The sequence below is a fragment of the Ambystoma mexicanum genome, chromosome 2p, assembly GCF_040938575.1.
Source record: "Ambystoma mexicanum isolate Mex_15411 chromosome 2p, UKY_AmexF1_1, whole genome shotgun sequence".
NCBI lineage: Eukaryota > Metazoa > Chordata > Amphibia > Caudata > Ambystomatidae > Ambystoma > Ambystoma mexicanum.
Window position 1 is genome coordinate 463,067,830 of NC_090923.1, and position 23,126 is coordinate 463,090,955.

Here is a 23,126-nt window from a genome sequence, read left to right on the forward strand (position 1 = left end):
CACACCTAACGGGGGGCACGGAAGTGCGGGGCAGGAACTAGGGGGTCGTTTTCCAAAATAAAATGTGTATGTTCAAACAGATGTTAAATGGAACTGAATCCGACAGACTGGTAGCAAAAAAATGTACATGATGAGCCAAAGGCCAGAACAGCTGATCTTCTAAAACAGTCACCCTACTCATTTTTAAAGAGACTCTCACATCCCCTGGACATTTGGCAGGTAACCACCCCCACCTCCTCCCTCCCGGGTGGCAGGAGGGGGTACGTCCTACGATTTCAAGATTTCGGCAGACACGGGTCCACACCCACATACGTGCTTGCACTGGCAGACAAACCTTCATGGAGCCTTGGCCTGTGTCGGGGTAAATAGAATCCCCTTGGCACGGCCATATCTCAAGGTTCATTAAAAAAAAGTAACAAACGATCAACCTAGGTTTTCCAGTGTGAGAATATGTCAGCTAGCGGCCACACAGCCTTTTACAAATTATGCAGCATATATGAAAGCGTCAATACAGATTTGCAAAAAAGAAAAAAAAATGAACAAATCATCAGAACTGTCCGATACATCCTGGGCTGGCCGGGGGGAAAACTGGCTCATACTGGATTTCTATCTGTAAGGCTGGGATTTCCTGGACCGCCAGTATCCACAAACAATCAAACACAGGAGGGACGGTGCAGGGGAGGCGGGGGCTGCGGGGAGATGCAGTATTTTAAATTTGAGCTTAGGGACGTGATTTTTTAAAGGGCTGAACAGGAACTGCAGCTGAAATCCGAGGCAAGCGCATTCCTTTCCTAGGCACTGATGGACACGGCCGTGTTTACTTTGGCTCTGGGAAAAGTTTCGAGGTCAATGGGTTTGGGATGCTCCACCAAACCAAAATGTGCAAGCAAGTACAGAAACGGGGGGGAAGGAAACACCAGCCTCTCTTAAATTCAAACAATAATGAGGCATCATTAAAAATATGCAGAGCTTTCCGAGAGAAGCCCTTGCCAATATTGGCACCTTTCAATGAACTCATGCATCAGACGCTGGCTAAAGTCCAGCAAACCATTTCATTAACCCAGGTACTGTAGGTGATAAAACTCATTTTTCCTAAAGAGACAGATGAAAAGTAGCAGTTCTACATTAATGAAGCACCAGCAATCAAAATTATGGATTTTCTAAAAGGTTTTTAACTACTTTCATTGTAAGGAAAATCGCGCTCTCAGACTTTTTTGTGACACCATCGCCAACAATAAAATTATAATATGGACATCGCTCCAATATGGCCTGGCACATCTTCAGGGGATGTTTTCTGGGTGCATGGCAGAACCGGTGCTGTGCAAATGCCTGTGTAACGGACCCGAAAGAAAAAGAAAAAAAGAAACAGCGAATGCGCAAACATGTAAGGTCTTCAAAGGTTGCCACAAAAAGGCATCAGTATTAGGTGGCCAGCATTCTCCACAGAGAGTGGCACAGCTACAGTCAGATACCAAGGGAGAAGGGGGGACGGGCTTCTTCAGGACTTGCCTATTGGTTTTCAGGTGCCCTTGTGCTTTACAGTGCACTAGAAGTTGCTTTTACAAAAGGCACAGCTGAAAGTCATTAGTAGTACATTTGAAGTTTTACCACCTTCGCTCCTCGGGCCACCTGGGCGTTTCCGGCTCAGACATATAGTCTCTTTCAATATTTTACATTTCTTAGGTTTATTCAGAGGAATTAAATAGCATCAATAAACGTTAACTCGTCTGCATTTCTTGGCAAATCTCGACCAAGACCCCTTACGTATTATGAGCCCAGTCGCCCAAAATGTTTGCAATATGTAACATTTCACTGAGATATATATTTGCAATCCTGTCATTTGGGTCGGCAAAAAATTCATATTATTCAATGCAGCAATTATAATAAATTATTATGCATTCAGGAGCTACGTATCGGGCATCAAACAGCGAGCAGCAGCTACCTTTGGGTATCTAGTAGCTACTATAAAGCGCTACGCAAAGCCTCACTTCTAGATGAGATGCTAACTATTCCTTCTGTCCATTATATAGAAGATTCATTACGCTTTCTCGATGTGTTTGAAATATTCCTTCATACATATTAATATTTGGCACCAGTTGGCCTTGTTATGCCGTTGTGAAGTTAGCCAGGCTCCCCTATCCTACAAGCAGGAGCTGAGTAAGTACCCCAGGAATTTCGATGCCTGTAGATATTGCAGTCTATAAGGAAGCGTTCAAGGGCACTGCTCCATGCAATCAAACGATGGCTTTCATGTCAGGTGTGGGCCAAGTAAATCTTCCCCTCTTGCCCTCTCCACGTGGGGTCACCAGAGGACACTCGATGTTGGGGGCCTGACCTCTCAACAAACTACGAAAGGACGGGGTGGCGAGATGGGGACTAGAACTTCTTAACAGAGTCAGGTTTCATAGACGCTATAAAAGGACAGGTCACAAAACGCTGCACTCTGATTAAAACTGGGCCTTTTGCTGCAGAGCCGCGCTGTAGCTGCCGCCGCCGTTCCTCGCCGATTAGCAGCACAAAGCACTTCCACGCATGGATTTCTTTTGATATGCTCAACTATGTGTCAGTTCTTAAAACAAAGACAAGTACACAGAGCCTTATTTACCATAGCTACCCCTGTGCTTCAAAAGGCTGAGCTATTAAAGTAAAGATCATTTTTTTCCGCAGAGCCTTCTGACATGGAAATGATAGCAATTAATGTGTTTGGAACAATTTATGATTTCCGGCCTCCTTCGACATGTATTAGCATATACCTAGTTCCTTTTAACATACACTTTGTTTTTCCAAAACCACAAACATGTTTGCTGGAATTTCATGTGGAAGTGCTTAAGGGGTTGAAAGTTAACACCTTTGTGAGCTGTGCAGCCTCACAGTTGCTGCTAAACAAAAGCCTCTTTGTAGGAACCTTCTTGAAATGTTTTCGTAACATGTTCCAAGTAGTTTTAGGCAGGCAACTAAAGTAAACAAGATGTTACCATGATAAAAACACTTGTGAAAACATTACCGACTGCACTTAGCAGCCTCCTTCGCACAAACTTGACCAAACTTCTGAAAATGTAATTCGGGATGAAATGGCTACAGTTGTTTCTACTGGCAAATTATAAAATTGTTTCCATTAGAATCAAAAGGTTACAATTTAAAATGAAAGCAGAGAAGTGTGGGCACAGCAGGCGTGTAAAAATCTGCACTGCTGCCCCAGTTATTCACACTTTGAGCATGCGTCTTCTCGCAGAAGCTCTACGTCTGTTCATAAGATCAGAATCTACGTTTAAAAAATCGGGCTCCTGCTCGGATGAAATGGATTTGAATGGTTCCGTGTCTTTTAAACAATGTTCCATTATATTTCTTCATATTTTCTTTGGTGCATGGTGCATTTTTTCCTGTGCATGCTTTTTGTATTCCTCTTTTTTTGCAACCCATATATTTTATTAGTGCCACTGCCTAACTACTACTCTAACCCCTTTTCCTGTCGGTATTAATTTGAATGGTTACTAGACCAGCTTTGAACACAGACAGTAAATGAACAAGTCCACTGGAAAGGAGCATTGATAACAATATATTACCACTTCCTTTTAATTAACATGTGCTAAAGCGTCTGGGCAGGAAGGCCAGCTAAAGCATGGACAACAGCCAAGAGTTGTTAACCCTGAGCTGGAGGGAGTGGCTCCAACCAGCGGGGCGCAGCTTCCAGGTCCAGTCTCTATGTTGCGAGTGTCCGCACCATTTCCCCCCTCATAGAAAGTGAAAAGACCAAGTACTGCTTCTAGAGAGTTGGGATTCACTCAATATCGGGAACGTGTTGTGGTGGCTCTTTGGAAACATGTTCACTACACAGCAAGCCACCAAATAAAATGACAATGTTTGTGCGCTGAAGTTCCTGCAGTGTAGCAGAGAAATGGTAGAACCCAGACACTTCAGACTTCCGTCACATGCAACTCACTGCATCGGTGGGCAACATTAGGCAATTGCTTAGAGGTAGAAAACCAGACTTTCAGGAGCCCTCAAATGGTACTATGACGAGATGACTTACCACCAGGCCAAAGTTTTGACTCTCACATGGCCAACTCAGCTTTTGGAGGTTGATAAAAATAGTACCACTGTTTTTCGTAACAAGATCGTCTATCAGTGCAGCACTATTAAACAGCGGCATGATTAAGTGATCATTTGTATACATGAAAGAATATGCCATGGCTAAACGTGGGCAGCGGGGCAAGGAAACCTAGTTTCAATCCTGCCACTTAAACAAATTGTAAGGTGATCTTTGGAAAACTCTATTCTAGGGCACCTCTTTCACTTCATTGTCAACATTGGAAGCGTTTAGAAACAGTCAACCACCCCTTACCCCAGCCCAACTCCTTCCAATAATGGCCCCCACACAGAACTTTAAAGAAAAATGCTAAGAGTTTATGATTGAAGGAGGGCAGTGATCAAATAGATTGATGTTACTTTGGGGCTACAGGCATTCCTTTGGGTGCAGTTTCAGCAGACAACCAGTAGAACATGCTTGGACATGCTGGCAAAAACTGCTGCAATGGTGAAAGAGCAGCACATTCATGACAAAGTACAAAGAGCAAACACCAGACCTGCATTTAGTTTGAAAACAGCAGAGCGCATGTATGAGGGGTATGCTTATAATGATTTTAGAACACCATCTCGTTATTCTGTGTGTACAAATCAACAACTTTGTTGTATTCCTTGAATTACTGTAAAATATCAGAGATCGCACAGCTAATGGTGCTAGTTAAGTGTTGATTGACATCTGCCTCACGTATTAGCCAACAACAGACCTTAAGAAAGAGTAGGCAATGGATACCTTTGGTGGCGGAACATTCTTTCAACAAAGACGTATACAGGAAACAAATGCAAGTTGGAGTGTTAAAAGGAATAATAAAAAAAACACAGCAACAGATACATGCACGATACGGAGCTCATGCCGTTCATTTCGTGACAGGGAAACCGTGTAGTGTCTATTACTTATTTTCGTGCGCTCACGTCTTCTTGGCCAGACCTACCACCTGTCTGACTATTCTTCCACACAGGATCTGCTGACTGCAAGCTGCTCCAAAAAAGGTTCCCCTGGGTAACATTGTTTGCTACCTTAAACGTCCCATAGACAGAACGATTGCTGTTGAGGATAACCTTATATTGAACCTACATCATGTGGTGCTGGTCAGGTGCCATAAGAACCATGGTAGGGAAAAGGTGAGTAGTGTTACAGTGGCTATCTTTATTCAGAAAAGTAAGGGCAGAGCAGGTGACCATGCTAACCAATATTACTCATCAAGAATCTAAAGAACTCCTTGGAAGATTCCTTTCATTCCACTTGATAAGGTGGATAATCGAAGCACAACTTTCATATTCAACATCGGCTTTTCTGACACATCGGCTTTTCTGATCGGACTGTGGCCCAAGTATCAGGCTTTCATGAGTTACTTATAACTTTGAGTGTGACGGCTCGTGGTACATTGTGGGTTATTCACCTTTAACTGCATGAACTGTGACCATCCTAACAGTCTTGCATCTATTAAATGACATTTAAGCCTATCCCTTCAGTACCCTATCATAGGTGTGGTCACAAAACAATGTATTGGGTTTAGTGAAATCTGGCAACTGCGTGTGCCCTGCCTCGACTCATTAGTCTTCAGTCTCTTTCAAAAATGCTCTTAGCAGTCACCTGTGCACTACTGCTTTCAGAATCAGCAAACATACATTTTCATGTACAGATGATGATGAGATACATCACCTGCCAAATGCACAGAATCAGCTTCAGACATCCTGGTGCTACCTCTTAATAAACACAAGTACCTCAAAGGTCATTATTTTGTCCATTCAGGCCAGGATAGCAAACAAAACAAAAAAAAACAGTTTATAAAAAAAAATCCTTCCATATCAAGGGAAATGGATTGGAAGGGGTAAAGCTATAAGTGTGGGGAACAAGTAGAACAAGGTTGGAAGCCTTCAAGTTTCAACTACAAACTTCAGCGGTTGCATCAACGCATATTTGTATGCAAACCCTACAACGGTATCCAGATTTGGATACTTGCAGACACGCTTTGTTGTCTGCCTTCTATGTCCTTCCCTTAGTGGGCAGGGCCTAATTATCACAACGTGGGTCTTTGTATAAATGACGGTCTCCGAAAGTGCAGTGGACGACCGCAGCAGGCGAGGGCTCAGTGCGTTGAAGTCTAGCCCATCTATGCTCGTGTGCAGTGCGTGCAAGGCCTGCACGTTGTAGGTTATGCTTCTTCTCCTAGAGCAGATGGCCACTAGGATCGTAGTATCCTGGTATCCCTGGCTCCTTCCAACACTCACTGGCAGGTCGGCTTTCATACATGGTCTAAAGCTATACCTACGGCGGATGCTCTGCATTGCTGCCTGTTGAACACCAGGCTCATTGGTGGCTCATGCTCTGGATTGCTATGTCCTAGTTACTTCTTTTCAACCTGATATCCTGTTTCTTACAGGGACCCTGCTTTGTGACACATCAGGCCCCTCCATTATTCAGGCACTCCCCTCCCCACCCCCAACTAGGAGCTTGTTCACGTTGATCGTACTTCTAGTCATGCAGGGGGAGCAGAAACTATCACGCATAAGGCCATTTTCAAAACCTCGTTCACTTTCTCTGATCACTCCCTTAAGATGGAGTGTCTTCTGGCTCGCATTCTTTTGTCTCCCACTATGACACTGTCCGCCTTTGTGATCTATAGACCCACAGGTGCCGACAGGACCGTCAGTGCTAAACTTCCTGCTTTTGTGCTGGAACTCCAGCTGAAATATCCAAATCTTTTGATTGTCGGAGACTTTAATCTCCCAGCTAATACAACTAATGCTCGACAGGTATCCAATTTCTTAGCACTATGTCTGATCTCAGCCTCCCCCAGCTGATCACCAATCCTACTCACCGAGTGGTAAATGTTTTGGATTTTGTTTTTGCTCCCAGGGGTTCTACTACAATTTTTCCCTCTAGTCCAGTATAGTCTGACCATTTCATGGTACCCATCTCTATCCCCTGTGTGGATTCTATTCTGCCCGAGGTTAAGCATGCCACCCCTAAATGCAGCTGGCATAGGGTTTCTAGTCCTGACCTAGTAGCCTCTCTCCATTCTCGGTGCCCTCAAAATGCGCCATGTTCCCTGTTGACATTGGATGCCACCATTTACGCGGCTGCTGACCGTTTGGCCCCCCTTAGGCTTTGTAAACAGAAAAACCATCCTCCTGAGCCTTGGTTCTCTGATGAACTTGGGGCTCGTAAACTTCTCTGCAGGCAAGCAGAGAGGAGGTGGGAGCCAGCTATTCTCCAGCTGACAAACCGTCCTTCCAGTGCACAGAAGTAGGCTATCATCTCTACAAAACAATCATTTTTAGCCAGAGAGTAAAGGCAGCCATTAACCAACCTAAAGCTTTGTTTGACTTGGTTCACTTTCTCTCCTCTCCTGCTAACTTGGGCCCTCAGGTTGCGTCGACTCAAAAACTTTGTGACTCTCTGCTATTTTTTTCAAAGCAAGATTGAGATGATTTGTCCCAATATTAGTAATTATGTCGGGCGGTCAGCTACCTCGTCTTCTTCCCATCCCCTTCTCCTACCCAATTCTAATGTTCTCACAGCGTTCCTTCAGCTTAAATCTGCCTCTCCGTCTGACCCCATTCCGCTTGTTCACCTTAAGGAAATTTCGTGTGACATTGTTTCACCAATGACATCGGCAGTTAATATATCTTTTCGAGATGATTATATTCCCAACGTTCTGAAGCATGCGCTTGTAATCCCCTTGCTTAAGAAGCCTTCCTTGGATCAAACAGTACTTACACATCTTTGTCCCATCTCGCTTCTCCCCTTTCTTATGAAGTTGTTGTAGTCCCTTGTTCCTCTTCTGCTCTCTTCCATTTTGTAATCCTAAGGGTTCTTTCAGTCTTTCCAATCAGTTTTCCGTCCTGGGACGGGTACTGAGTCAGCCCTCACTTCTGTTTCTGTGCTGGATGATCTGGCCCACCTGGTCGATCAGGGTGGTTTCATAGCAGTGATTTTGTTAGATCTTTCCACCGCGTTCGACACGGTTGACCATCCCATCCTGAGCTCCCGGCTGTCGGCAGCTGGCAGTTCTGGAATGGTTCTTTACCTTCTTGGCTGACCGCTCCTAGTCTGTTTCTCTTACTACTTTCTGTTCTAAGCCTGTCTTTCTTTCTTGCGATGTCCTTCAGGGCTCTGCATTGTCGCCAACATTATGCAAAATCTATATTAGGCCATTTCTCCAACTTATTCAGTCCCATGGTTTTCAGTACTACTCCTATGCCGATGACACAGATTATGGTCCACCTTGATCTTTCTCATTTAGATACCGCCGCACAGATTAGGGGGTTGCCTTGAGGACCTAGGATCCTGGATGGCTGTGAACTGGCTTTAAGCTTAACAGTGACAAAACTGAAGTCCGTGTGGTTGGTACGTCTAATCCTCTGTCTTTCTGGATGGTTGATTTCTGGCCTACTTCTTTGGGTTCTTTTCCTTTGCCTGCCCCTTGTGGGTGTTAAAATCACGTCATCTCTATCGATGGGCGACCATGTTGAGGCTGTTTGCAAATCTGGTCAGTTCAGATAGAAAATTCTGCGTAAGTTCTTCCTTTAATCCCGTCCCATTTTCAGGCTCCTGTAGTTGCGGCCATCGTACTTAGTACAATTGACTACTGTAATTCGCTCTACCTTGGCCAGCCTGGTTATCTTATGCATCGCCTCCAGTTACTCCAAAATGCAACAGCCAGGTCTGTACTTCAGCCTCTGCTGGGTGCGCATATGTCTCCCTTACTTCAGCAGCTTCACTGGCTTCCTGTTGAGAAGCGCGTTCTTTTTAAATTCGCTTTGCACTGTGCACCGAGCCTTTTATAAGCTGGGCGCGGAATATCTCCAGAATAAGTTTCTTCCCTGTATCCAGTCTCGCCGTCTTCATTCACAGTCTACTCTCATGGTTCAGGTCCCTCGGTTTAGATCACGTATGGGTGGCTGTGCTTTCTCAGTTGCTGCTGCCAATGCCCGAAATTCTCTCCCTCATTTTCTGCGGGCCACCTCCGAGTATCTCTCCTGTTGTCGCTCTCTAAAATGTTTTCTGTTCCGATTTTCCTTACCCAGTTCTTGCCTTCGGGTGAACGTGCGGTTTATAAATAAACGTGACATAGCGGCAATTCAGTAGCTGCAGTGACGCATGCTAGAACTTACTTGGCAAACAGGAGCTGCAATTGGCATATGTAGCCAATGTCACAAAATAAGGAAGATATGCTCATTAAGGGTCTGGGTGTACACCTGGCCCAAACAAAAGACTGGTAAACATTCTAGGTGATCTACGGACTATATAAGCATAGTTCCTTTACGGATAGCCCATGCAAACTGAGAAATTACAACATTGGGGTGGGGATTTCATCCCGGACCCTGAAGCGCTTAAATATTCTCAGGGGGTGGAGAGGGTTATAGAATAGTGTGAGCATGTTTTGACTGTGTAAAGGGAGGGTTTTTATTAGAAGCAGATTGTTCCCACTGCCACCAATGAAAACGTATTTACGTTTCTCAAAAAAACAGAAGATAGATCTCCAATACACAGATAATATGGATAGAACCAGCAACAAACACTGAGCTAAAACTCAATCTCTAGCATCTTCTTCTAGCAGTGAAAAAAAGACGTGTTGGAAGTCAGACTAATAACACAAGTGGGCAGAAGACGGAGGAATATGTTCTTGATGTAATTCTCCTTTCAAGGAAATCAATCCACAATTGTCCCAAAATTCATAAAAAAACACTGTTCAGAAAGCTTTGCTGTAGAGAATGCAACCGAGACAAACGTCTGATGCCAGATTGTGTTAATCCCATGGTAGAGATCTTTCTCATAAAATACTCTGCCACCTTAGTATCAACAGCAATGGTGTGCTTGTTCTATTTGTAGGCGATGCATGTTCTAACACATTAATGAAAATCACAGTTTTAACATAAAAAGGTTTCGAACACTAATGTGATCAAATTATGAAATAACTTCCATTTCATTTATATGCATCCTACAGGTAAGCATTATCCAGAAAAGCATAATTAAATGTAGCCTTTCCCGCCCATCCTCTGAGGGGGCTTGTTGACGGGCATCACATGCTCAAGTCTCCAAAGACCATTAAGATGTGGGAGTATGCCCCAAGCACAATAATAAGGTTACCAAACAGGCCATATGTATCCACAACTCTGGGGCACCGAGGATCGAAGTGAGGGATCCAGTTTGAAAATCCTCAGTTTATGTTGTTCCTTCTGTTTTTTTTAATCTAACTGCTTGTTGTGCTTTAGCAAACAGCGTTTCTTCATAATTATTCTTTAAACAAAAACACATTGCTGATTCTCCTGCTGAGATATATACTCATTCCTCAGAAGTTCCAAATTCTGGGTACCGAGATCCTCCATTAACCTCTTCACAAAAAGTGTGCAGTTGAATATCACCCGCACGTGCCTTATTTGAAGCACTGAGCGTCTATTATTCCTGTGATGATGCCGACTTCCTGTGGTGTAGCAGTCACATTGGCGGTCCATCTACATACACTTCAGGTCACAATGCAGCCTGGCTGAAACGGAGCCACTGTGACTACAACAAGATAATCACAGACCCAGAAAAAGAAGAATGCCAGTGGTTAGCACAAATGATGGTTCTCACACTGACCATGTGCAGGGGGTCAATATCCTAGAGGAAATAGTGTAGTGCCGGCAAACACTTGCATGTACAATACAGCAAGGCCCTGATTCATGGAATTATCTGCGTGTAAAACGGGGATTTGCATGGCATTTTGCAAGCAAATCCCTGTTTGACAAATGGGGATTTGCAGGCACGCAAATCCGTTTTACACGCAAATAATTCCATAAATCAGGGCCCAAGAAAGGTTTTGGTAGGTTTCTTTCCACATACAATGAATACAGCTGGGTAGAGGGATAGATACATTAAAATACACCTCTAAATATGACGCACTAAGTTACAAACAGGAGAAATTGTGAGCAGGTCCTTTACTGGTAAAGATACACATCTACCAATCGAGAAAAAAACTTCTAGCCAAACTCAGAACTTCCAACTCCTTCCCAGCCAACCTTCACACCCCCTTTCCTTTTCGCTTACGCACCTATTCTGTCTCGCTCGGTCTTCACCCTTTCTGCACTTGCCTATTTCTCCTAACCGCCATCATGCACCTGGACCTTGCTCCATTCCTCCCGTACTCGCTCTTTTCCTTCACTTCTCTTGTAGCCTTCAGTCTCAACTCGGTCTAACATGTTCCTAGCTCTACTCTCCCCATCTCCCTCCAACCGCCCCTGCATCTTCACCCCTCAAACATGATACTCCAATTCTCCCAGGATCTCCAACTTTATTCCTCTCATCTACTGCATAACACCTGCACTTCTCCCCCACCACCTATCGCTCTTTCCCATATGGCCTGTGGAATGCAGAATCACTGTACAGCAAGCCTTCCTACATCACTAACCACTTCCACGTATCTTTCACTTCTTGCCATCACAGAAACTTCAGGCCTCAGCTTCACTAGCTACTACCTGATCGCACTCTTCCTGGCCATGTTGGCATGGGAGACAGTCTGGGATCCTTTTCAATAAGGCCATCACCACAGCCCTCCTACACAGTTATGAGATTACTTCTTCCTTTTGTGAATATTCCACTATTCAGTCTCATCCCTCCTATAACTCGCACTGTTCTAGCTCTCCATCACTCCCCCTGGTCCTCGCAACCTCTTCCCTGAGCTGAACGTTCTCCTTGAGGTCTCTTCCTACTGACCTCTCCATTGTCATGCTTGGGGACTTTAATTTTTTAAAGCCGTCTCCAGCAACTTAAAATTAGCTCCCACCTATCTGAACACTCTCGACCTTTCCTTTGCCATAATTTCCCCTTCTACTGACCAATCCATTGATCCCTCGCCCTCTGATCACACAATTGTTCCCTTGAACATCCCAGTACATCCACCTATTCATCCTTTCCCCACTCCAATGGCAAAGGAAATTCAGGTAGGACTCTTGCCTTTTTTAATAATGCAAGGATCTCTCTCCTGTCTCTCTCCCCTATTCATGCCTCTCCTGTTGACTGTGCTTTTTTCTGACGTTCACTATTAACTTATGAATACCTTTGACCAACACTGTCCAGCACGCACAGGTACACCTTCTCGTACCAGTCCTCATTCCTTGTTCACTTCCGAGATTGAGATGTTCAAATAAAACAAGAACTGTGACCTAAGATGCTGGCACAAATTACAGAACCAACTCTTTACCTACAGAAAAATAAATCTCTTGCTGCTGTCACATCTGCCAAATCACCCTACTTGACACACCTAATCTCCTCTCTTCACAATCACCCCACAACTTTCACCTACCCTCCAAACGTTGCTCACAATTCCCAACCCAATAGCCTTCTTTTCAGCCAATAAATTTGTTCACAACTTTATCTCCAAAATCCGTGACTTAGAGCCCTCCGCTCTCCAAATCGGCACCTGCCTTGGTTCTGTCCACTCCTACCACTCATCCTACCTTGACTACCGAAATAAAGGGTCAACCCATCCTACGCACTTGTCAACGTGTTTGGTTAAACACCAAGTCTCGATCACCTGCCCTCATGTCACTGAGCTCCAACACCCCCTCTCTTACCGCTGGACTCTTCTCTGTCTCCTTCAAATCTGCAAGCATCCTATCTCTATTGAAGAAGCCTTTCCTAGGAAGACCTATCATTCTTCGGCTTTCACCATCCCTTCTTTGCTGCTAAAACACAAATCCTTCTTCTTCTTTACCCTCCTTCACACAAGGCATCACTGAATTGATTTCCAACTGTCTCACTGCATTTCGTCACTAGATGGCCTTCTGTTGCCTTATGCTTAAATCTTCAAAAATTGAAATTATGTTTCTTCCAGCTTCCAATGTCATTCCCACAACCATTCCCACCTGACTTTTTGCTCCCTCTCACCAGGCTCGCAACCATGAGGCCCTAATCGATAGTGACCTCCGACTGCAACAATTCATCACAACTACCTAATCAACCTTTGGGAAATGTATCCATTTATTTCTTAAATACCACTCTACCTTAATCTCCACACCTGTGCTGCGTAAACTGGACTACTGCTTGAGCCTACTCTCTCCTTTCTTTCTTCCCTCTTGAGAAGTCCTCAACTTTGCTACCAGAACTTCCTACAACCCGTTCAGAGCCTCCTCCACTTCTAACTACCATCAAGATGTGTGTTGGCTCTCCATGCACACCTGCTCCCTTTTTTGGGTTCATTCTGCCAGTCTACAAAGCCATCAGCAGTACTGCTCATTGTACCTCTATGACTGCATCTCTTACTACTGCCCATCCTTTTTTCTCTCTGCTCATCCTCTGCACTCAAGATTACTGTTCCATGCTGTCAGACATATTTTTCCCAAAAAGAAGGGAACTGCATTTAGCCGCGTTGGGCCTAAACATTGCAGGGCATTGAAAACATGCAGAGATGAATGCTAAACTGATAAGGAAGCATTTCTTTCACATCTGCCACGTATCATAATGCTGTTTTAAATCGAGAAATCATTTTACTGATTGGGCCATGCACAAGATTGATAAATCCAAGAAAAATTAAAAGCTTGTTCTACATGGAAAGCATGGCATTTTCAAACACAGAAACTGTGATCATGAAAGTGGGTGCATTTTGCAGCAGAAATAATAAACACATGGAGTTAAAATTTCACTTGCCAAAAGGAAAATGAGCAAGTGACAGCATTGTGCGAGATGTTAAAAGGCCTCACATGAAGAGTAAATGGGCTGAACTCTTTAAAACACATGTATTTAAATTCGATTTGTGGTCAGCTCAGAGATGCTGATCACAGGCTTGTTCCCGGAGGAATTTACTCTGAGCATGGAGGTAAGACCATCTGCTATGCTCTTCAAGATAAGCAGAACCATGGCCTGATCTTTGACCTTACAATAATGCTAATGGACTTTATTGCAGGAACATGAAAAAAGGATGCGGTGGCAAGGACACTAATTAAGGCTCAAAGAGATGTAATATGAAAATTTAAATATGCATATGATTATTTTGTTATAGAATTGTATGATGCATTATATTTTGTTGGTTTTCTCAGGAACCTTACATGACAGAAAAATAAATCAACTATCATTTTAAAGCTTATCCCAAGGCCTTCTATTATCACAACTTCCATCACAACTCTAACTTGGGAACACAAGTGTGGGGAATTGGTTTATTTAATACCTTCCCATTAGTTAACGGGTGGGGTGTATGGAAGTAGACCTTTGGTATATTTTGATAAATAATAATTCAATTAATTCCTCTACAGCTAAATAAAACAGGGTGGTTTTGTTAAACATTCAAAATTAACAAAACGCACTGCCAGTGTGCATAAAAACCATAGTCTGATAATGTAATCTGGTACACCTATTTTCCTTGTCAACCCCAGAATTCCCTAAAGAGAAGGGGTGTCCTTGTCTAAAAATGCAATGCCCATCACCATTCCTCAGACCTGGTCTTTAAGCAAAGGGGTACTGAATGTCTGGGTTTTGGGTGCTGGTTAGAGAAGTGCTGTCCTAATTTTAAAATTCCCACTCATTGAAAGTGACCTTGATAGAAGAGAGCTTTTGTATTGCTTCAGGGTAAAAACGGAAGAAGGGTTTGTTCCATCTATCCAAAATATTATCAAAAGTTTGTTGTGCTTTCAAAACTGCTAGCATTTTCAAGTGCACAGCGATATTGAAAATACAAAGCGCTGCATGTGTAAAATTGCTTTTGAAAATCAAAAAAGTTGCAGATGGTTTAAATGTAAACTTTATCAAGGAGTGCTAATGCTCATGATCTTGTAATGTTCCAAGGTATGGTTTAATGTTCACATTCAGGGTTCTTTGTGGCAGAGGAGGGTTGAACTGTTTTTTTGGCATGTGTTCCATGTACATGAGACCCAAACGTAAAATCCCAAAAAAGTGAGTTTTTGTATTGAAACTTTGTTTTGTGCAACAGAGAAGGTGATGTGTGCATCATTTGGTACAAATATTAATTGAACCGATAACTCAAGTAAATACAAAGTTGTTTAATTTGGAATGCTTAAATCCAACAAATATACGTTGAAATAGATCTAACAAGAACAGAAAATGCCTTAGGCCCCAACTGTTAAGAGATACACTAATTAAGAATGATAGTTAAAACAGTAACTCAACTAACATATTAAATGGTGGTCTTAATGGTGCAACAGTAGGGTCTTACCACTTTGGTCAACATAGATTTTTAGAGGAGAATTAAGTTGAGAGAAGTGCATTTGGGCATTGTGGCATCACATACATATATAAATGGGTCTTTAGAGGCCAGTCCAACAGTCTAAGGGTCTCACAGAAGTAATGACAACCCCTAATCAGGCAGGATCAGGTGCACGCCATCAGGCAGATTTCTAGGGTTTTGCTAGAGACAAAATTAGGTCTGAATAATGGACGGGTTATGCCATAACTAGGTCACCACAAGTAAGAAATATGCATCAAACCAAGGTGTGGTTCTTTAAAAGGGCTCACAAGTAAGCCTACAGAAAGGTTGACCCCTCTCATGCTCTCAACTCTGTGAGAAGTCCAACGTGAACATTGTAGGAAGGACTGTGTGCGGTTATGGCAACAAAATATACCCACAACAAACGTTTGGACTGCTTCGTCAGAGTGTCAACAAGCACACAGTAATCACAGTTTAGCGGAACCAAATCAAAAACAACTGAAAGTGACTTTTCAAGTTTCGTCTGATTGCAACTGGACATAGCTATTTAGATGGCTTACAAGCAAGTATAGACCATGGAACCAGAAAGGAGGCTTCAGTCAGTAAAGCATAGTATACTTTATCATGCCATACCAGAATACTGAGCGACTTGATATTTAATGAATAACATTGCCAATACCCCTAGAGATGCAAACTTAACAGTCAGAACACATTTCCAGCGCAACACACCCTGTGGAGGAACAATGTATACCTACTTGATAAATGATTGGAAATCGTCGCATATTGCTTCACAGCCAGGCCATTTGCATACGCCATGCCCGTAGAGCGGATGACTGTGCGTGTGCTCCTCATGGGACATACTGGGTGAGAAAAAACAAAAACAAATACAAGTTCCAGGTGCCTGTTAAAGCTATGTGGTCAGTAATCAGAGCAAATTGGCATGCAGAAATAAACCATTGTAATAGAAGTGACTAACAAATACTCCTTTTACTAGCCCCATCATATGAATCTAGAATCATGAATAAAAAGAATTTTAAAAAAAACCTGACGCAGGAGAATACAATAAAATGAAACCCATTTTAACAAGCGTTCATTCAAAAGGCAAACACCAACTATCAAACATCCTACAAAATATCCTAGTAAATAAAACTATATACATTATATCTGCCATATTTAAAAAAGTATGCACACTTGGAGGGTAGCTCTTCTGCCCCCAATTAATACCACCCGTGTACAGTAACATCTACAACTTTTTAGAACCCAAGACGTCCGTAGCTATGCCGTGACGTCAGCAATGCACTCGTGGAGACTAAGGGTCAGACCTGGTTTTCTGCTATGGAAACTAGGCCCAGAAAGATTAAAAAAAGAGCACGCACTGCAGTACAGTCGTGTTGGTCTTATTGTATGGCAAATGCCACTGAGCCTTATACAAGAGGAAAAAAAAGGCGGCCCCCAAAAGGCAGCACCTTAAATAAGCAACGAAGCATGGAAACGAAGGTAAAAGGCAAAGGCTTGCTTTCATATTGGCCCAAGAACTCTGTCCCACACTAGTACATGTGTCGACCCCTGCAACACCTCCTTGAACTGTCTATTCTACCCTGAGCTCGGTCACTTCGTGCTGCGTCATCATATCGAGGCACACATTTCACAGAGATAAATTCAAAACTCACAATGAGGCATACCTGCACATTTTCCAACAGGGCTGCGTTTGAGAGAAGAAAACTGATCTAAACACAAAAAGAGACCCCTATTGCTTCAAAAGTACTTAGTTGCACAGTAAACAGCTGAATTTTCAGGCGTTATTGGCATTTTAAAAAGGTTCTCTACGAAAACCATACTAGAAGAATTAAAAAAAAAAAATATGGCAGCAGATGGAAACCTCACATAGCATGCAGTGTTTACAGTGTGCCAAGCTGTTCTTTTCTCTGTCCACCCACAAATTAATCATCACGTGACCCCATGCTGATCACTTCAAGTGAAGGTGAGCACCACACACACTTGTCTAAATAAAGAGAAATAACATTATATAGTTTCTTTAGCATTTCTTTGACGTTTCCAAACATTCCCTTAATAGTGCCGCTGGCAGCAGAGCACAGCCCAGCAGCAGAGCAAGGGCAAGCATATTTCTTTATTAGGATATTCTTGAACTCAAAGTAATGTAAACACTTTCTCCTCTTGGTGCTGCAGTTGCTATGGCATCGACTAGTTTTTGTTTACCGAATAAGAACAAAGAGCCACACAAAATCTGAGTAACATGTTGGCATACACAAGGAACTAACTTTTATTGTTACAAGAAACCCCCTGTAGTTAGTTGTGTGTGCATGCCTGAAGAATGCACGTTTAGTGTGTGCGCTGCTGGCAACTCTCCCCTTCTAGATTCTCTTAGGCACCTCTGTCCCTTTTGGGTAATTACTCCAAGTTCTTTAGTTACAGAGTAAAACAAAATATGCACTCCGTCAAAAAAAAACAATACATTAAAAAAAACACACACATTGCACTTGTCACCAAAAGTGAGTAGTGATGCACTGTAGACGTGTCTACTATGCAAAGTCCAGCAATATTTGGATGTATAACACAAAGCAGTCAGTAAGCGAGAAGCCTCAATTAAATCGGACTAAAAATGTCTTAAAGCAAGCGCAGGAAGGCCGACCATGAATAACTTTGCCATGGTATACTTCCGGAGCAACGCTACATAGCCACATTTTATATAGACCTCTAATCGCGCATCAGTGAGGGGAGAGCCCTGGCTCAGAAGGCAAAGAACACAGAAAGGAGGTGCTTTTGCAGTATGTAACTGTAGATAACAGATTGTTTCAAAACGCAAAAATGCCACTGTTCAGTCAGTTGACAAGTGCCTAATGCTGAGATCCGGATGTAGTGTTCAGAATCCCTGCAGAAGCCCTTCTCTCTTTTCAAGTATAACACAGAACTAATTTATTCCATGACCTTTTAACAAAAGCATGATTTATTGTGGTATATTTATCACCTTTGGACCATATTCGTGAGTGAGTGAATGAGACCACTTCCCTTACCAGCGCTTAGAACAATTATAACGTATTTACCGCTAGGCAAGGACAAGCGTGAGGAGGGTCTCCTGAGCAATGTGAGCCATAGCCCCAACCCATCGCACAAGGAGGGCCATTAAAGATAATCCAACACGTGACTACCATCGGCAACAACAACAAAAAGTTGTATATAGACACATTGACAAATGTAAACACTGGCCCAAGAGGCACAGATAATATTACTTGCTTTAGACCAAGTTGGCTACTATCAACTTGCTTTAGCAAATACTTCGTAAAGGCAGAAAAAAAGCATTGGCAAAGCCAGCAGTTTTGGCTTTTGCATACGTATAAGTCTAGACTGGCACCCAATGCTATCAATACCTGGTTATAAGATGCCAACAGCTGGAAAACAGTGCGAGAACTTGAGCATAGGATGTCAATGCTTGGCAAATGCCTATTGAATACTGATACATTTGCCAGTCCCTGTTTTGAACATGACTTCAATGCAAGGAACAGATGCAAGGACACAAATATTGCTTATAAATTAAGTAGCTGAAGGCACACCTGCTTAAGACAAGTTTAGTACACCAGGAGCTCATTTACATCCGCGATGAAACCCTTAACTCCCAGAAGACTGCTAATTCAAAACATGGGCAGCCCGCATACAGGACAAAGATATGGTTGTGTTTTCAGTGGGCGGGGGTAGGTAGTGCATGGGAATGGGTCGTCAATAGGTCGGTACAAAATAAAAACCGCCATCATCCGTACTCCAATGCAATCATTGCGGCGTATATGTGGTGCTAAAACACCATCTAATAGGCAAAACAAAAACCTAAAGCAGCAGAATTGTTCTGGCAATTTCTCAGAGCCAAGTCTCAGAACGCATTAGACGTGCATCTTCCACAAAGCAGACTGTTTCATGTAGGCTGCTGAGAGTTAAAATGTTCTGTTTACACTACATTGACCACAGCAGCCACAGGCACTGCTACCATGTCTTTCTATGAATGGAACAGATTGCCATATGGAGGCCGACACTGAACAAGCTGTACAACTGTTGGCGACAAGTGCCTGGGGGACTGTCCTATATTAGCGCCACCTGTGCTGTGGAAACTGTGCTCGTATATTAAGTGACATTTCAGGACCAATCAGGATGTTATTCTTTAGCACACTCACAAAGAGAAAATTGTAATTCAGAGATTTCTCAGGCTAGTGCATCTGACGCCTGGTTCCAAAAAGATCCCCAAAGGAATAGTACTCTGCATTGCGCATCTTGGCATGGCAACTGCAAGACGCATTAAACATTTCTTAGCTGTGTGCAGGCATTTTGATGAAGAATGTGCATCATGGGTGCTTTAATAAGCTGCACCGTGATGACAAAAATAAACTATGAATCAATGCAAAGGGGGAAACATATGTTTGCTTGTGCCTATATCAGCTCACACAGAAGCACATTCAAAACAAGTGTATGCAATGAAACAGGCACACAGTGCACGTGCATGCATCAGGCACCCAAACAAAAATTGAAACAGTGGCATGGAATGTGGGTACAGGTGTGCAGTTCAGCTACAAGTTATCAATTAGTTAGCATACACTTTAGGATTGAACGGCAAACCGGGGGCAGGAAAAAGAAACCTGACCACTAGGGAAACGAGAGCATTTTCAGAGCTTAGCGGAATGCTAGCTGATTCCAAATAGCAGAGACTGCAAGCAGGAAGTGGTTCCATAGTCAGGGAACAAGAGTGGAGAATGCACGTCCGCACTAGCTAGTGCAACAGAACTAAGAGAAGACGGTTACTAGAACACAGATCTCATGCGAGGGTAGCACCAAAGCTTAGTCATAAGCAACAGGGCGACATTAGGCCCTGGCAAGTTGCTCACAAGCATTAGCAAAGCCAATGGCATTGCTCTGATGTATCCAATAAATATCATGTTATGACGAGAACAATGTTCACACCATTGGAAACGGTACCAGTCATAAAAGAACTTAACAAAAAAGATGTTCATACTTCAAACTAAAAATATAAGAAACATTGTTCTCTCAAGGTTTTTGACATCGATAGAGTTTACCTATTGCACATAGAATGTGAATGTTTCAGCAGAGCACAATGCAAGAAAAATACAAAATGAGAGCATGAAAGCTCACTACAGGAGATCTGTATTCATACACAATCGCCATCTACCACTAAACACACTCATAGTTTATGGTTGCTTAAGGGCCCTTTGAAGCCAAAACCTAAATCAAGGATCAATATAATTATAATTCTGAAGGTATTCTATATGTACTGCACTTACTGTAACAACTTTCCTATGTTTGAGAGCCAAGATGCCACAGAGCGGTGCTCGCTATACAAATAATAAACCAAACCATAAATTCAACGGAAAACAGATTATCCAGTCATTATAAAATATAACAAAAGCACCCCCTTTCTGTAAATGGCTAGAAATGTACCCATGAGGCAGAAAAGGGGAGTTAAAAATCCACAGCCCAGGGTGGATCAATTAAAAAAAAAGACTTGCTCTCAAGTATTTCAGCCCATGATACTGTTAGAATATCAGAGGGGTGGTTGAGTGGTTAATACACTTGCTTTGGGGTCAAGATCTGGCGAGTTCAATCGTTAGAAAATGATACTACATAATAGTCATTTATCATTCTTGGAGAAGAAGTTGGAGCACCTACAAGTAGTCACCTGCAGGGTGTGAATCAAGTCTTTTCTGCATTGCTCACAGACATATACTTCAACCTCAGTGTTTTCTATTAGAGAGCTTTCCAGTTCCAGCTAACATTTTCCGTTTCCAATGCAGATCAACGGGGACCAGATATTTCTTTTATTGGAACTCTCAAAGTTAAAAACAGAATATATCTACAGCTCAGAATGTTATGTTGTATTCATTAGAAAAACCATCTAGCTGAACAACCCATTTAGGAACTACAGACCTCCGATTTCAATGTGCAGGTAGCCAACAGAGTCCGACAATCATCATCACATTCCACCAAGAGCATTCGGTAATCCCCATCTTAATCCATAAGGGACCCTCACTCGTAGCAAGACACTAGCACATCACAGAAGTGTTGAAGCAATCCCCCTTACCATCACGGAACAGGTCGCAGTACCAACTCTGGTATCATTTAAGACATTCGATGGGCCTTCATAGCTACACCTGAGACATGAGCCAATGAAATGGTTTCTGGAGGATATCCAGGGAATGGCTCAGTGAGGGCTAATTGCATTAAGACAATGGTAAATGATAACCGACTCTTGGGGAGTAAGAAATTATATGCTGTGTGCATGTGAATTATTGAGTAAGTGACTTTTTATGCCTGCCGAATAGTTTGCAAACTGAAATGTTATACACACCTATTTGGAGCTCCTGCTATAACCTACTACCAATCATTCCATAAAGGCATCCTCAACCAGGTCGAAAAACGTGCAGCCGCCACTAGTCGTTAACGAGTGACTCGCAGAGAGTAAATTATGATTTGCTGTGTCCATGAGGCGAGCAATGTTTTACTCCTGGGTAGCCTGCAACATGAAATGTTTAACCCTGCTAAACACTGCTACCAATCATTCTATACATGCATTCGCAACACTGCTAAACTGCTATCAACGAAAATACATCAGTTAACAATGCAGATATCTGGCACGCTCCACGCCCTCCTCCCACTGCATGGGTCAAATGGGAGATGTCACTGCGATTCCTGCCAAAAAAACAGCCTCCTTTCATCCAAAAAATTAAATTACCACAACCTATAAAAGTAAGTTTTGCATTTGAAATAAAGATAATGGGTGTGAGTGTGCAGAACTTCACTACACTGTTAATGAAATGGTTTAGGGGACTGCACAGGCTGTCCGCAGTTACATTATTTATTGACGTATCTTTCAGCATCGAAGTTTTGTACATCAAAAAATCTACCTTCACCTTGTGGCAGCTTGGGCCGTCAACTGCCTGCATAGAGCACTTCAGGCTAAAACCAGTGTCATTGAGGGAGCCTTATTTTAACATTCGTAAGCAGCATATCACGCCACCTGTAGGTTTTAAGCCCCAGAAGTGCGAGATCCTGTGGAGGAGTAACAGCAGACCTTTTCATTTCCCAGTTACATGAAACGAACACCAGTATTATGAAGAACTTATGGGCAAAACGATAATCCATTGTACACTCGAAGGGCCAAGAGGCCAAGAAATTTTGTTTGAATGGGTCAATCCGATTTACAACGATAAGTGGTTTTTCAATGTTCTTTATGCCCATTTGAGGATTATTTCAAAAGGAACGGCAATCACAGCCCACTCTAAGAGATACTTTGAAGTGAAAGAGCCGGGTTGCATATCGGCTGTGGAGATCAGTGCCTTAGTCTGAATCCCAGCAGGCCAGAGTTAGCCTTTCATGCGTCATCAAAAAGAAAGCGAATTGTGGAATTGGCTAGCAAGAACGTGGTTTACACAAGAGCCATGACACCAGTTATTGACATTGTTCATGCAAATGACAACACTATTGGTCTGACTCAATCCTGCAGCCAAAGTACCCATGTCAATATTATATTTACTATTACTTGGAATGCACTCCTAAAAATTGAGCTGTGCTGTGAAATGCCAAAGCCTAGGCGCGATTTAGATGTTTACAGGCTGTTGCCTGTGTAGAGGCTTCACAGCCTCCCTGTTCAGCATCGCTCCTCAATGTACACATTCACAGCTTTGCGTATTCTTCTTCATTGGAAATTTCTGTTGAAGTCCCTTTGCCATTCACCATTTGCCCAATCGCGAATCTATGCCAAGCTATGCAGACATGTTCCTCCTGAATTAGAAGCAATGGATTGAAAAGGGATTATTTCAGTGTTTTATTGAAGGGATACTGGCTACATTCAATATACTGCAGAGAACTTACAATGTGAATAAGACAGAT

General features: G+C 42.8%; 1 protein-coding gene across 18 annotated transcripts in view; it reads right to left on the minus strand.

Moving 5' to 3' along the window:
* FOXP1 (forkhead box P1) overlaps positions 1-23,126 on the minus strand; it is a 1,926,958-nt gene that overhangs the window by 87,128 nt on the left and 1,816,704 nt on the right. For 15 of the 18 annotated variants that reach the window (XM_069643824.1, XM_069643828.1, XM_069643826.1 and 12 more), the window contains 2 exons: positions 16,907-16,951; positions 15,980-16,084 (listed from right to left, as the gene is read on the minus strand). In XM_069643824.1, coding sequence (XP_069499925.1) covers positions 15,980-16,084; positions 16,907-16,951 — 150 coding nt within the window. The remainder of the gene's footprint in view (positions 1-15,979; positions 16,085-16,906; positions 16,952-23,126) is intronic. The other 3 variants (XM_069643832.1, XM_069643833.1, XM_069643841.1) reach the window with 1 other exon arrangement.